General features: G+C 44.8%; 1 protein-coding gene across 1 annotated transcript; it reads right to left on the reverse strand.

The window, feature by feature from the left end:
• Positions 1 to 3715: 3715 nt before the first annotated feature.
• On the reverse strand, positions 3716 to 14033 carry LOC110283890 (serine/arginine repetitive matrix protein 2). Its single transcript, XM_021149439.3, has 10 exons — positions 13628 to 14033; positions 9629 to 9899; positions 8660 to 8767; positions 8316 to 8480; positions 6591 to 6668; positions 6170 to 6232; positions 5880 to 5912; positions 5575 to 5625; positions 4615 to 4707; positions 3716 to 4529 (listed from the first exon to the last, which is right to left on the reverse strand). The coding sequence occupies exons 2-10, from the start codon at positions 9868 to 9870 to the stop codon at positions 4487 to 4489; spliced, it is 876 nt and encodes a 291-aa protein (XP_021005098.1). The 5' UTR covers positions 9871 to 9899; positions 13628 to 14033; the 3' UTR covers positions 3716 to 4486.
• Positions 14034 to 16262: the final 2229 nt, after the last annotated feature.

A 16262-nucleotide genomic window follows, 5' to 3' on the forward strand; every position in this document is an offset into this window, starting at 1 on the left:
TGGTGTCTGTGACTTTTGTTTAGGACATGGAGAGGAACCTGAAAGGCTTCGCCTCAAAGATTTTGCTTTGGATCGTGGTGAAGAAAGAGACCTGCTCCGTCTTGAGGAAACATGAGATTTCTTCACTTCTGGGCTTGAGTTGGATCTGCTTCTCCTCTGAGATGTTCTAGATTTGTTCTTCCTCTCTGAGGATGAGCCAGATCGTCCTCTTCTTTGTGGTGTTCTAGAGTGAGATCTTCCACGTCTCACAAGACTTCTACTGCGAGATCGTCGTCGTGCTGGTGTTCTGGATCGTGACCTCCCTCTCCTGGCTGGCGTTCTAGACCGAGATCGACCGCTTCTTCTGGCTGGCGTTCTAGACCGTGACCTACCTCTCCTGGCTGGTGTTCTAGATCTTGACCTGCCACTTCTCCTGGCTGGTGTTCTGGACCTAGACCTACCACTTCTCCTAGCTTGGGATCTACTCCGAGACCTCCTTCGAACTGGTGATCGTGTCCTAGACCTGCGCCGAGCGGGTGTTCTTGATCTGGACCTGCCCCTTCGAGCTGGTGTTCTAGACCGAGACCTACGCCTGGCAGGTGTTCTGGATCGTGATCTTCGCCTGGCAGGTGTTCTGGACCGAGACCTACCCCTTCTAGCTGGTGTTCTAGATCGGGATCTGCCCCTAGTGGCTGGAGATCTAGAATGTGATCTGCCTCGCCTTGCTGACCTAGACCTGCCTCTTCTCTGGGTATTTCTGCTCCTGGACCAGCCTGGCCTCTGAGGAGATCTTGATCGGCCACGCCTCTGGGGACTTCTAGATTTTCCCCACCTCTGTGCAGATCGTGACCTTCTCCACTGAGGGGACCGGGACCTGGAGTGACCTCTCTTGGTGGGGCTTCTAGATCGAGACCTTCCCCTCTTAGTGGCAGGACTACGAGACCTCCCTGCTCTATGAGATGGGGTATGAGAATGAGATTTATCCCGCTTTGCTCTGCCATGCGAGCGATTCTTAGATGTGGGTGAAGAAGAAATTTCTCGACGGGACCCAGGAGCTGGTGTGGGTTTAAGACTTTCAGGAGAAGAGCTGGCATGCCGAGAAACTTTGGTAGGTTGAGGGGATGGTGGGCAGCTCTCTGAGGAAGTTGACTGGGGAGGTTTCTCAGGAGACTTAGGTGGTGAACAGCCCCGGGTTGGGGAAGCCTCAGATGAGGGGTTAACTGGCTCCTGACTGGATGGGATTGCTGCAAGGGGTCGTGGGGAGTCGTCATGTTGCTCAACAAGGAGCGGAGTAGGGGCAGGTAGTTCTGGCCCTGTGCTGCTCCTTTCCGGAGAGGGGCTAGGTCGAACTGCAGATTTCTAAGAGTGAAAAGAAAAGTAGGAATAGTAAAAAAAACACCAAAACTTCATTATCACCCATAAGATACGAAGAGTTTCTAATAAAATTTTACACTATATACCTCTTATACCAATTGACCCTTTCCCTACCCATAGTTATACTCAGTAACAAGACAATATGCAATGCTTAGTTGGGAGCCAGTAAGATAGCTTAATGGGCCCATGAGGTGGCAAAGAGAAAACCTACTCTTCAAAATTGTTCTATGAACTGCACATGTGCATGTATCACATGCACACACACAAAATAAATGCATTTTTAACAATGAGAAAATAAAGTAGCAAGGGGAAAACCTGACCATATGAACAATCTCTAACCTCAAGTAGTAATTCAGAGAAAAGAGAAAATGAAAACAATGCATTAAAACAATACCACCTGCCCTGTGGTACACCTTATAGACAGACAGCCCTGTCTCCATTGTGCATACTGGGGTTACACATAGGCTATCACTAGCAACCAATTACTCGGCTACTAAGTCATTTCCCATTTTTTTATCTTACCTCTTATTTTTTTTTTTGCTTTGTACATTGTTCTCTTAAACTTATTCAATATCTTTTGATGAGTGTTTTGAACTCATCAGGTAAGTCATCTCTATTGAATGTTTTTTTCTTTTCAAGGGAAAGTGTTGGGTTGTATATGGGTTACAAATGAACACTACACCACCACCCAAAAAAGGTATAATTAAACAAAAAGAGAAAAAAGTTTGGGTGACAATAACTTTCACCTGAATATGGACGGACTTAAAATATCACAAATGTGCACAAGGTTTTAAAGTGTATAATGTGTTAAAATTTATCAAGAGGGGCCTGGCATAGCCATATATGCCTTTAATCCCAGTACTTCGGAGACAAAGGCAGGTGGAGCTCTGTGAGTTTAAGATTAGCCTGAACAATGTATTAAGTTGCATGACAGCCAGGGCCTTATGTGAGGAGACCCTGTCTCAAAAACAAACATACTGACCAACAGTCAATGAGATGACACTTGCAACATAAGCCTGGTAACCAGAGTTCAATCCACAGAACACATATATAGGTAGTTTTGTCCTTTGACCTCCAAACACACGTAACACATTTGCCTCCCCCTCATACATACATACAAAAATTAATTCACCATGGTCTTACAGGAATAGGCCAAACCATAAAAACAGCTTAATTACAGAAAACACTACAAACACCATAGCAAGCAGCAAAGTTTTCCTGTAACTTATCTTTAAAATGAGACACAATACAGGAAATATTAAGTTACACTAAATAGAAACAATCAGCCACAGAACTAGAATAGAGAATATAAAACAGGAACTACTAAAAAGATCATTCTTTCATGCTTTCAGATTGGTGGCATCAAATCAAAGGACTGAAAAATGTAAAAACTCATGACAAGCATACAATAAAAAGGATATAGATACTTTAAATAGTAAAGTTAAAGTAATTTTTAGAAAACTTTTTGTTGGGCAGAAGGAAGATGACAAAAGAAAACATCATCCCTGGTTATAATTCGATGTACATGTGCCACTTCTATGGCACTAAGGCGACTAACCACCACCTTCAGAAGTTGACCTGTGGCAAATGTGGCTATTGTGGCAAGAGCAAGAGTATTATTGGAGTCCCAAGACTAAAAGAGACAAAGCACTACAGCGCCTGGGTGGATGAGGCGCCTAAAATTGTTTATCCCACATTCAGACATAGATTCCTTGAAGGAACAACATCTCAACCCAAGAGGGCAGTTTTAGCTGCTGCAGCATCTAGTTCATCTTGAGGATTTCAATCAGTCATAAAATAAATGTTCTGGTTTCAAAAAAACAAAAAACCATTTTGTTCTCTGTATGGATATAAACAAATTACTGATATAAAACCTACTAACATCCAATGAAGTTTCATTCTGAAGACTTCACAATTTAGTGGGTCATAACTCAAATACTTGTAGGTGTGTAAAAGGACTTGGAAACTGAATGAGGAATGTAGGGCTAGGAATTCAAAGTATTTCTCAGTAGTTGTTTATAGATGACATCATGCACCACTAAACTTGTCCATGTTGCTGAGTTCCAACTGAAGAGAACTCTTTCTCTCATTCTGTATCTTCTTTGAATACTGTCTAAAAATCTTATTTGCTTATTACACTATTGGTTTCTCTGAAACTACTACCCAATCCACTCACATACACCCCCCACACACGTAACTGCTTTCTATAGCTGCTTGTCAACCTTGATCTCTGAACCTGACCATAATCTAAAGGACAAGATTTTTGTCTAATAAACTACATTATGTACCACACTTGCCCATTTAAGGCACATCCCTGAGTAAATCCCTGTAACCCAATGAACACTATCAACTCAGAACATACCTCTTTCTTATCTTTGTCTTCATAAGGACTGCTAGACTGCTTTGTAGAGGGAGCTGGGCTACTAGGCTGTTGTATGTTGGTGGCACCTGGTTCAACAGAAGGTGCATCTCCCTCCCCTTGATGCCCTGAAGCAAGGGGAGGACTTTGCCCAGTCAAGGCTGTTGTATGAATTTTAGCAGCAGCACTTCGAGACCTGTGAGTTAATGGAGGGCAGGGGAGACCAGGAAAATCAGCTCAAAGAAGAATTGAAAACCCCCTCCACCCCCAGTTGGCAATCCACTTTCCTGAATGTAAAACCTTTTTTTTCCAAAAAAAAAAAAAAAGAACCAAACAAAAACAACAACAAACAACAAAACAATAAACAAAAAAAAAAAACCGTTCTTAGTCACATGACTCAATTCATTTTCAAAAATGAAAATACAAGTCCTTTTTTGTTGTTCTATCTTTTCCCAATATAATCCCAAATAATAAAAGTCCCTCTACCCCATTATTCACCACCCTCCAATATACCCAAACCTTCCACCCAGGCCCTTCCCTACCCACTTCATTCACAACTCACCTCTGAGCCCACCTCCTTCAGGAAGCCTTCCCCGATTAAGGAAGCCAGGGTAAGGACTCCTTTCTCCCTCAGACACCACCAAACCAGCAAACCACCCCCGCCCTATTCTGGCAGTCCATATACATCGTAACAAACAAAAAATAAAAATAAAATAAAAAAGACAAGGGGAAATGTATATGTCTGTCCATCCTGTTGCTTTAGCCTGTCAGCTCCTAGAGGGCAGGGACCGTGTCTTCGGAATGGTCTGTGCAGCGCCTAGCACACCGTGGGCGCTCAATAAATATTAAATTGATTAACCCATCATTCCCTCTCCCTCCATTCCTCATGGACCACCCCTTACCGACTACGAGAAGTATCAGAGGAAGAAGCAGAGTCCGCAGAAGTTGACCGATGAGCTCGACGGCTCTTAGGAGCTGGTGTTGTACTTCGAGACCTGAAGGAAAACCACCACAAAGCTCAGGAGACTCATACCTAGCATGAGTTCTCCCAACTAATTTCTTTTTAAAAACAAAATTGGCTTTGGCATCGTGGGCCCTGCCTTTAATCTCAGGACTTTGGAGGCAGTCATGTCAATCTCTATTAGGTGAAGCCAGCTTCATCTAGAGCGTGGGTTCTATAATTGAACTACATAAAAAGACCCTCTGTCAAAATATATTTAAAAAAATTTTTATGAGCCGGGCGTGGTGGCGCACGCCTTTAATCCCAGCACTTGGGAGGCAGAGGCAGGCGGATTTCTGAGTTCGAGGCCAGCCTGGGCTACAGAGTGAGTTCCAGGACAGCCACGACTACACAGAGAAACCCTGTCTCGAAAAACCAAAAAAAATAAAAAAAAAATAAAAAAATTTTTAAATTACATTTAGTTTATTAAGTATGTAGAAGGAAGTCAGAAGACAAGTTATAGGAGTTCATTCTCCCCTTCCACTACCTAAGTTCCGGTGATAAAACTGGTCTTTAGGTTTGATAGAAAGGGCCTTCACTTCCTGAACCAGAGAACCCACTCAATTTTAGTTTTTGAGTTTTCTTCTTCCACACCCCCCATCTCTCAATCTTTAACTATCAAGTCAGTGGCACAATTTTTGGGGGGGCGGGAGGGCGGGGGAGGGCGCTCGGGAGGTTTCGAGACAGGGTTTCTCTGTATAGCCCTGGCTGTCCTTGAACTCAGAAATTTGCCTGCCTCTGCCTCCCAAGGCCTGTGCCACCACTGGGGTGTTTTGTTTTGGGTTTTTTTTTGGGGGGGGCACAATTATTTTTAATCCTTCCCCAAGGGAGGCATTTTTCTACTTTCTCCAAACACACTTACCGTTTCCTCTTCTTGTCCTTTGATTTGCGTTTGCTCTTTGGAGTCGGAGACCTAGAAAAGAAGGAAATGTTGTTTAAAAAGTATTTTTAAAATAGTAATAAAATCTGAATCTGAAGTGAAATGAAAGTAACAACCTAAGTATTATTGATAACAAGTAGGTTAAAGATTTGTGCTCTACTAAAAACAAAGGGGGGGGATGGACACATTTTACAGACCAAATATAGACTAAAACAAGGTCATCAAACAGTAACTCACCACTCCCATATGCCACTATGCCTCCCCTAAGAACCAAAAAGCTTTCTTACCTGTGTTTCCGTTTCTTGGACTCAGATTCTGACCTGTTTGTGAAAAATACAGAAAATCATTATTAACCCACACCTACCCTTCAACTTAAGAGCTACCTCCAATCACCCCCAAGAACTTCCACCTTAGCCAGAGATGGTGCTGTATGTCTTTAATCAGCAGAGGTAGATGTATAGATCTCTGCCAAATCAGAGGCCAGCCTGGTCTATATTTTAAATTCTAGGACAGCCAAGGCTATGCAAATACCCTGTTTTAAAAACCAAAACAACAAAAAGAACTTTTTATCTCATACCTGTGCTTCTTCTTCTTTGAACTCTTCTTCCTCTCTCGTCGAGGAGAACTGCTCTCTGACCTGCTATAATGAATTCAGAAGCAAGTCATTCTACTTGGCTTTCTTTCTGGCTATAATTCTCAAAAATGCTTCAAAAGCACCAGAAAAAATCCAACACCATCAACAGTCACACTTTTACATTCAATCAGTAAGCATAAAATTCAAATCCAAAATACTGCTACCTTTTTTAGCTGGGCTACATAATCAATGATTTCCACTAAGTATACACATTTCCTCTCAGCTGAAACCTAAAAAGTAATTCTGTTCCCTTCAACTGTCACTGCAATTTGATTCTCTGCTACCTGAAAGCAAACTCAACTTCTAGAAGTCCAACAACAGGCAGTAACCCCTGGATACTAGTGTAACTCTCCAACCAACTTACCGTCCTCTATCTTTCTTCTTTTTCTTCTTCTTTTGCTTTGGAGTTGGTGAGCGAGAACTGCTGGTCTCTCGAACAAGGCTGAAAAAGGCAAAGAGATTCTAGATACCAAGCAAGACAAATTTCTTTAAAACATTTCACCCTAGGGGCTGGAGAGATGGTTCCAGAGGTCCTGAGTTCAATTACCAGCACCCACTCACAATAATGGAATCTGATGCCCTCTTCTGGCACTCATATACATTAAAAAAAAAAAAAAAGCCACTCTAATGAATAAATATACTACCCCAATGAATAAATGGAGCAGTTCACTGATAACTTTCACCTTAGAACAACTGCTACACGCCAATTTTTTTTGTGCTTGAAAACTTCAGAATTAAAGGATTTAAACTTGCCAGGCAGCGGTGGTACACGCCTTTTATCCCAGTACTAGGAGGACAGAGACAGGAGGATCTCTTAAGAGTAAGGCCAGCCTAGTTCTACAGAGTGAGTTCCAGGACAGCCAGGGCTACAGCAAGAAATCCTGTGGGGGGCAGGGGGATCGAGGATGTAAATCCTGGGTGTGTGCATGTGTGTGTATTTTAAGGTAGTTCTCATTATATATCCCTGACTGTCCTAGAACTACCTACTGCAGAACAAGGTGGCCTCAACTCAGAGATCCACTTGCCTCTGCCCTCAAAATGTTGAGATTAAAGTCATGTGTCACCCAGTTTTATTGTTTGTTTTGAGACAAGGTCTTACTATGTAACCCTGGCTATATTTGGAACGCAGAGATCTGCCTACATCTGCCTGGAGTACTAGGATCAAAAGCATGTACCACAACACCCAGCTTAAATAATGTTTTTTAAAAAGTAAAAATAAGCCAGGTGTGGTGGCTCACACCTTTAATCCCAGCACTCGGGAGGCAGAGGCAGGCAGATTTCTGAGTTCCAGGCCAGCCTGGTCAACAAAGTGAGTTCCAGGACAGCCAGGGCTATACAGAGAAACCCTATCTCGAAAAGCAAACAAAACAAAACAAAAAAGTAAAAATAGGAACTGATAAGCAGTTAAGAGCATCGGCTGCTTTTTCTAGGGGTCTATTCTCAGCACTAAGGGATGCTGAACCATCTGTTACTCTAGCACCAAGGGAATACAATGCCCTCTTCTGGCCTCCAGGGGCACCAGGGCATTTTATAAAAGCATACATATAAACAAAGACTCGGGACTGGAGAGATGGCTCAGCGGTTAAGAGCACTGACTGCTCTTCCAGAGGTCCTGAGTTCAATTCCCAGCAACCACATGGTGGCTCACAACCATCTATAATGAGATCTGGTGCCCTCTTCTGGTGTGTCTGAAGACAGCTAAGGTATACTCATATACATAAAATAAATAAATAAATCTTAACCGAGTCTGTCTCCAAAATAATTAAAAAATAATAATAATAATAAAAATAAACAAAGACTCATACATTTTTCTTTTTTTTAATTGACTCCAAAATAACAAAATCTAAGAGTATGGAAATAAGCCATGGCAAATAAATGCCATTAATCTCAACAGTTAGGAGGCAGAGGCAGATAGATCTCTCTGATTTAGAGGCCAGCCTGTTCTACATAGTTCCAGGAACAGCCAGAGCTACATAATGATACTGTCTCAAAAAACAAAACAAATAAAGTTTGGAAATAGTCTTCTAGTAATAAATATAACAGAATATGTTTAATCCAGAAAGCGGATTCAGGCCTTTCTCCTGAGTACCTGTATGGTTTGGGAGGCTCAGGAGCTATTTGTTTAGCTTCTCGAGCACGTCGCTGAGGATCAAAAGAACTGCCATCAACATAGGAGTCACTGATGCCAAAGGCAGCACGGAGTCGTTCATTCTTCTTCTCATTCAGTTCTGCCAACTGATGGGTCTCAGTTACCCTGAAGGGAGCAAAAATCAGAGCCCTAATTTAGAACTTAGTTATAAGGAGGAATTAAACAGCTAGGCTAGGGACTAAGGAAGATGAAGGCAAACTGAATCCTACCCAGGTAAAGAGAAAAGGCAGCAGTAGCTGTAACTTCATAGATCCCCCAAAAAGAAAAAAGAGAACAACACTCACACTGGTCTCTGCCCTGGGGTTTCTTCCTTGGCCCCAGGGTTCACATCCTTTTCCAGCAACATGAGTCGAAAGGTCGCCACTTTTTCTTGAATTTGCTGTTCTTCGTACCTGAAGGATAAATCCCTTCAAGGTTAAGAGCATGACAGGAGTTTTCCCAAGTCCCAATTTTTAGATGCTTCCTCTTCCAACAGGGTCCTTTTTCCTTCTCCATGCACACAGTATTTTGTACTCACTGTCACTCAAATAGTTGCTAAGTTTTTCTCATCTTTCCCCATGACACTCCTTCCTTCTATGCTCTCTAGAACAGTGGATTTTAAACATGCTACACAATTCAGGTGCCAAGAGAGGAGGGCTTGCTGGTGGAGTTCCCAGTGCTCCTTCCCAACTTCAATAAAAAAGATCCTTTATTTCCTGGGACTTCAAGGAAGACAAAATGTATAAAAGGATACCACTGCTCAAGTTTGAAAACCACTGCTCTAAACAGTTCTCTGCCTGAATGTGCTCCTTTTCCAAAATATCACTTCTCTGACAACTCATGATATCCTCTATTCAAATTCTCTTTCAATCCGATCTTCTGCCTTTGCCACCTTCCACAGCCGCAATCCTTCAATCCACCTACCTTTCTCCTCCTACCAATAACAACACCTATCAGGTTACCTGGCTCTTCTACCTTATGCTCCTTTCCCACACAGCAAGCTTTTGTTCGTTCATGTTCCCCTTCCCCTTCAGAAATTCAGCTAAGTAATTCAAACCCCCTTACACTGCTATTAATTCTCCAGAAAGTTTCCTTGACATCCCACTATGCACTGACCCGTGCCTCTTCTCAATTCTTCAAGCTCATTTTCTTCCTCCCTTACAACTTCTCTTTAAGACTCTTTCCACCAGCTCTAGTTTCTTTCCACATATCCCACCTAACACCCAAACTAAGCACTCAGTCAGTGCTTGGATTCTCCCCACCCATTCCCTCACCCCTGCTCTTCCATCATTTCCTCCAGCTCGAGGCATCGCAGCTCCACGCGCCGCTTGCGCTCGTGGTCCAGGATGTCAGGATTAGGTCGCTTCACCAGGGCAGCCTCCAGGTGCCGCAGTTCCTCCTCTCCCTTGTAGTCAGGCCGCTCACCACGGCGGCCCCGCACCAGGGACAGGTTGCGCTGAACGTAGCCGTTGGTGCCGCTGCCCCGGGGCGTCGGCAGCCCGATCCCGTTGTACATGGCCCTGTGCCCAGGGGGCACCACCGCTCCTGAAGGGGAGCGGGGAGACACCAGTCAGGCTCCTGGCTCCAATCTGACTACTTACCACATCTCCCACATCCCTGGCTCTCTTACTTAGCTCTTAGTACAACACTTAGTCTCACACTGAATCTCCATTAACAAAATGTTTCCTCATTCCACTAGTCTACAAACAAATCCCTCCTTTTATCCTCCCCACACTTCATCCTTTCCACTCAGCATCTACTTGTAAGTCCTCACAATGTACTTTCAAATTCTAAGCCATTCTTCTTTATACTTATATTTCCCTTTCTCTAAGAAAACAAGAATCTGGTTTCTCTCAAATCTCTTCACACTATCCCTTTACTCTTTGGCCACAATATGCACAAATAGTATCTTCACCAAACACTCTGAATGTAACTACTACAGGTAACCAAATACCACAACACACACCATGGATCAGAATCACCTAATAAAAGCCTAAGTCCATTTTCAAAGCCTCCTCCAAGAAAATAAATATTTAAGCTAACTTGAACAAACACAAAATGAATTAAACAGTCCTAGGTATCTAAATAGGCAAACTGGCTAGTTAACATAAACCAAGTGTGCTATGTAGTCTCATACCCAAACTACATCCAAGCAAGCACATCAGAAACACAGAAATCGTGGACATACTTCACTTGGGGAAGCTTATACTTCACATGGGGAAGGTGAGTCATCTCTTTGATTCCAAATATTCATAGTTCCTACCGACTACAGTGATTTTATTATTTTAGTTTCCTTCCCAGTAAGGTTTATCACATGGCTTGCAGCTCCTCCAAGTCTGGCTAGCTCTTGTTAAATATTGCCTGTTTTCAACTCAGTCTAAACGCAAATTCGTTCTCTGTTCCAACTGTCCTCATACTTTCTCTACAAATACCTAGAAATGTTCAAATTCCATACCTTTAATGTAAAAGTGTTGACTTTCAATCAGTCAATCAATCAATCCCTGTTCTAGCACTTCATTGTTTTTCTAAGTCCTGCTTTACTCTCCAATTTAACAGTTTTCCTGTAAGGTTCTACCTTTTCATGGTGTTCCAAGCTCAGCATCACTAAACTCTCAAGTTCCAGTTTTTTGGACTGTATTACTCATTCCCTATTCCCTTCTTACTATGTATGTTTTACTTTTTTCCTCCAACACATTTTCTCCAAAATAGGGTCTCAAACATGGGAAAGAAAACTAGCATCAAAACACACACACACCCCAGGGGAAAGAAGAGGTTAGTAAAAGCAGATAGCAGAGATGGAGCTGGGTGAAATAGTACCATATCAATGCCCGGTTTTAAAAAAAAAAACAAAAAAAAACTGAAGCGTGTTGCCAGGCTCTGGTGGCACTGCCTTTAGTCCCAGCACTTGGGAAGCAAGGCAGGTGATCTCCTGAGTTCTAGGCCAATCTGGTCTATACAGCAAGTTCCAGAACAACCATGGCTAAAAAAAAAAAAAAATCCTAGTCTGGGGGTGGGGATAGGGACATGTCACCAAAGTGTGGAAAAAAAAAAAAAAATCAAGGAAGATGCTGAATGTAAAGCAAACACCCAGATGCACTTTTGCCCCATGTCATCCTCAAGCCTTACCTAAGTCCTACTCAATCTCAACAGCTAACACAAGAGAAAACTAAAAGCAGTAAGAGATAAGGCTAAATCTAAGAAATTCAAAACCTTTTTACAGCCCCCCCCCCAATGTTTCTGTAGTACCTTCTAACAACCACTCTTGATAGTCTTGGAAAAAGAAAAACCAATCCTTCCTCACTCTAAACCTAGGGCTTATATTGCTTTCTCACCTAACAGTCCTTCTAACCACTCATATTTTCACCATTTCACACAAAAATCCTCCCACACCCTACCTGAAGAATGAAAGCTAAGCAAAAAGTATTAAAATCACAGTTTTGGAGAATTTTCAGGGATGAGCTAAAGGGGGAGGGGGGACTTACATACCAGCATCCAAAAACAATGCTCGAAACACTAAAAGGGAAACCACAACTACCAAAACCAGGAAGCACTTAAAACAGGAGCCCAAAGCATGCAAGCCTCTCAAAGCACAAACTGCCGGCAAGGGAGGAAAACTTATCAGAATGCCAAAATACAAAGAGGTAGAAAATTAGCAAACTAAGATATTCAAGAAACAGCGACCGAGAGAACAGCAACGATCAAGGAAAAGGACGTTGAGTAAAAAACACAGAGAACTCAGAGCTGAGACACTGACTGCATAAGGCACCATGAAACTACAGTATACATCCAGGAAGAGACCTGACCTAGGCCCCAGTCCCACGGAAAAAGGCAATAGTTTCCTTTTGAATCCATAATTCAGAGACATCTTAAAAGAACTGTAAGATGGAAACAGCAAGGAAGAACGTCATCGCCAAGTAATGGCTGACAGAAGCCAGGCTATAAGTCAAGAATTTTTTTTCCCCATCGAAAAGCTCTACAAGGCTCCCTAGCTTTAATATTTGAGGAGACCTTTTTAAAAACAGGGTAAGAGCCGGGCGTGGTGGCGCACGCCTTTAATCCCAGCACTTGGGAGGCAGAGGCAGGCGGATTTCTGAGTTCGAGGCCAGCCTGGTCTACAGAGTGAGTTCCAGGACAGCCAGGACTACACAGAGAAACCCTGTCTCAAAAAACCAAAAAAAAAAAAAAAAAAAAAAAAAAAAACAGGGTAAGAGCCGGGAGGGGTGGCACACGCCTTTAATCCCAGCACTCCGGAGGCAGAGGCAGGTGGATTTCTGAGTTCGAGGCCAGCCTGGTCTACAGAGTGAGTTCCAGGACAGCCAGAGCTATACAGAGAAACCCTGTCTCGGAAAGAAAAAAAAAAAAAAAAAAAAAAACTCCAAACAGGGTAGGAGCCAGACATGGTGTCTCATGCCTTTGATCCCACACAGACAGGCAGATTTCTTGAGTTCAATGCCAGCCTGATCTACACGGTTAGTGCCAGGACAACCAAGACTATTTAGAGGCCCTAGCTCATAAAACCAAACCGTAAAAAAGAAATAAAATAGCAGGGTTGAAAGGAGCACACTGGTCTTCCTTATACACGCAGGCTGAATACTTTCGCGGTTTTATTTTCCTCACTTTTTAAGACTTGGGGATCCCCCCCCACACCCCCACGCACACACTCACAGCCTCTGATACTAACGAGGACGAACGGTTTAAATCCTGACCTCCGAAAGTTCAAGGCCTCCTCCCGGCGCCCACTGGGCAGCCCAGCCTATTTTCGGCCTCGAGGAGGGGGGAGGGGGCCGCGCGGCGCCCCGCGGTCTGGGCGGCTCTGGCCGTTTCTCAGGCCCCTAGCAGGGCCCGTGGACCCACGCCGGAGCCGATCGAGTAGAGGCAACGGCGGGTCCGAAGCTCGGGCGGGGGACAAGTGCCTCGGCTGCCGCCCCCTCCCCGCCCCCTACAAGACCGAAGAGGTCGACCGCGGAACGATGGCCTCCTCAGCCCCAGGTAGAGCAAAGGAGAGAAGCAGAGCCTCGCGCAATGCTGTCTCACCGGGAGCGCGCGGACGAGACCAGGCGGCCGCGCGCGCCGCGGCCGTGTGGGGGAGGGGCGGAGGAGTTGAAGGCCGCTCGTCCGCGGGAGGGGGAGGGGAGGGAAGGGAAGGCGTCCGCGCCGGCCGAGGCGACGAGCACGCGTGCGCGCGGCGGCCTGGGCCGTTCTCCCCGCGCTCTAGCCTCCGGCCCAGCCCGCCGCCCCTCCCCCACCCGGCTAGCGCGCTCCCTTTCTCTCACCCGCCGCCGCCGCCGCCGCCTCCGGCCGCCGCCTGTCAAACAGGGAGGTCCCGCCGCAGCTGCTGCTTAAGTTTTCGAATCCCTAGGAGCCTGAAGCCGCCGCCTCGCCGGTCTGCCCGCCTCAGCCGCCGCCGCCGCCGCCTCCTCGCTTCCTCAGGGGCCGCAGCGGGCTTCGACTGCGCCACTCGCACCCCGCCTGGGCAACGTTGCGCGTCAGCACGACCTAGTGCGTCAGCACGCAATCACGAGAGCCGCTGGGCCCTCTGGGAACCGTAGTGCGTCGTGCGCAGGCGTTGAAGCCACACGGAGGACCTATAGTTTTCTTAGGCGTTCAAGGGACGTGCGACTGAAAAGCCGAAAAACCCCGAGTCCCGTCGGGCACTGCGGGGAAAGGCGTGGCTCCGTACCGAAGCTGCAAGGTCTGCTGAAAAAAAAAAAAAAAAAAAAACTTCTGTAGGAGGGGGGAGGGGCGCGGGGGCCGCAACCCACAACGCGCGGGAGTAGCGCAGACGCACGCCTTCCGCGCACAGAGTTCTGGGAGCTGTAGTTCGATTTTAGAGAGAAAACGCGTACGACTCCTCCACTAGGCAGGGTCGCCATTTTATGTGACCGTGTTGGGTGGCAGTGGCTCAGCAGCTTTACTTAGCCACTGTGACCATGGTTTTCTTTAACGTGTACGAGGCCCCACAGCACCGAGTCTTCCTCGCAGGAAGATTTGCTCCAGAGTCAAGCCACCTGACAGCTCTGGAGCCACTTAAACCCGGCTTCTGACCCAGTATCCGGTGCTTTCCACAGTTTTCACCTCTGTAGTCCTAGCTGAAGTGGGGCTTGCAGACCACTAAAACATACTTTCTCTTACCTTTGGGCAAAGAGACTAAGTGATTACTTTTCGCCTATAGAGACTATGCCTTGTATGTGGAGGAATGTGAGAATGCAGTTCCATTTCCTGGCCCCATAGCACGGTTCTGGGAGTTTGTCCCAGTGCCTCTCACTGGTAGCAAGGGCCCCACCACTGAGGGCACTCCCTGCTCATTATATTTCTTCGTCTTCCTTTTCGTCTTCGTCTTCTCCTCCTCCTTTTAACTTAGTGTGTTAACAAATATACGCATGTTCGTCTGTTCAAGATGCACATGCGTGCAGTGCCTATAGAGGTCAGAGGTCAGATCCCTCAAAGATACAGTTAAGGGGCTTGGGAGGCAGCTTAGGTGGGTGCTGGAACCAAACTTGGCTCCTCTGAATGAACAATTCTAAGGTCTTACTGAGTCGTCCCTCCAGCCTACTCCCATTAATTCTTAAAAGTCCTTTTTCCAGGGCTGATTAAAAGGTAGTCTGGGGGGGGGGGGGGTAATAGGGAACTTTCGGGATAGCATTTGAAATGTATATAAAGAAAATATCTAATAAAAAATAAATAAATAAAAAGAGGGAAAAAAAATGTAGTCTCCCAGGATGCACGGCTGTAGGAAGCTGATCTTGTAGCCTTCAAGGTAATGCCAGGTGGCCTTAACAGATGTAGTACCAAGCTCTCTGCAGTCTTGAGTATGAGAAATTAGATCTCGTATTGTTGTTTCTTTTCAATTTACCAACAAAAGGATATACTCAGGTATTAGAATTCCAAGATTGTGAAAGCCACCATCTGTGTGGGAATCTCAGTCCCATTTCTACCTTCAAGTCTCCAACACTTCTATAGTTCCATAAGCTGGGCACACCTTTGGAGCTAAGGTATTTTAGGTTGAAAGTAAAGGGTAGTGGCTTCTTTAAAGATTGTATCATTTCTTCTTTTTTTTAAAATTTATTTATGATTATATGTAAGTACACTGTAGAAACACCAGAAGAGGGTGTCAGATCTCATTACAGATGGTTGTGAGCCACCATGTGGTTGCTGGGAATTGAACTCAGGACCTTCAAAAGAGCAATCAGTGCTCTTACCCACAGAGCCATCTCACCAGCCCGATTGTATCATTTCTAGATTGTTCCTATTTTGTGTCTGAATTAGTGTATTAAATGTTTGTAACCACCCTACGGGGAAAATGCTCCTTTTCCAGGACAACAGTGAGTTCCTTTACATGCCCTAGGTGAGACTTTCAAAATCAAATTAACATTGAAAGCTGGGCATGCTGGCACACGGCTGTAATCCCAGGACTCGAGATTGAGACAGAAAGATCCCTGTGAGTTCAAGGCCAGCCTGAGCTCTGGGTTAACCGTTTCTCAACAATAATAGCAGCAGGAATGTAGGACTAACAGGACTGGCTCAGCTAGGAAAGGAACTAAACCTAACCTGTAAGGCAGGAGAACAGAACCGACTTCTGAAAAGTTGTCCTCTCACTTTCTAATGTGTGGCATGATACCAACCCCAAGCCCCAAAACACATACATGAAATAAATAAATAAATAAATAAATAGGTGAATGTAACATAGAGGCACTGGTATATTCTACAGATGTGGTAAGAGTTCTGGAATCTTGTTTTAAAAAAAAAAACAGAAATATATGTATATGTTTTTGTTTAATCCCAGCTACAGAGACGTGGAGCTGCTCTGGACTGCCTGCAGCAGCTGACTATGATTTGCCTCATGCTGTAGCAGAAGCATGTTTTTGCCAGCTGCAGATAATTTCTAGGATTGTGACACGTTTGTAATTC

This window comes from Mus caroli, unplaced genomic scaffold, assembly GCF_978045245.1.
Source record: "Mus caroli unplaced genomic scaffold, Mus_caroli_1 scaffold_18, whole genome shotgun sequence".
NCBI classification, from domain to species: Eukaryota; Metazoa; Chordata; class Mammalia; order Rodentia; family Muridae; genus Mus; species Mus caroli.

What these genes read in the sequence shown, in the direction of transcription:
- LOC110283890 (XM_021149439.3), bottom strand. Translation starts at nt 9,870, where the DNA reads ATGTACAACGGGATCGGGCTGCCGACGCCCCGGGGCAGCGGCACCAAC. An exon ending in TCCAAGAAACGGAAACACAG is followed by an intron (nt 5,626 to 5,879) that starts GTAAGAAAGCTT and finishes CTTCTTTTCTAG; the next exon opens with GTCTCCGACTCCAAAGAGCA. An exon ending in AAGGACAAGAAGAGGAAACG is followed by an intron (nt 4,708 to 5,574) that starts GTAAGTGTGTTT and finishes GTTTTCCTTCAG; the next exon opens with GTCTCGAAGTACAACACCAG.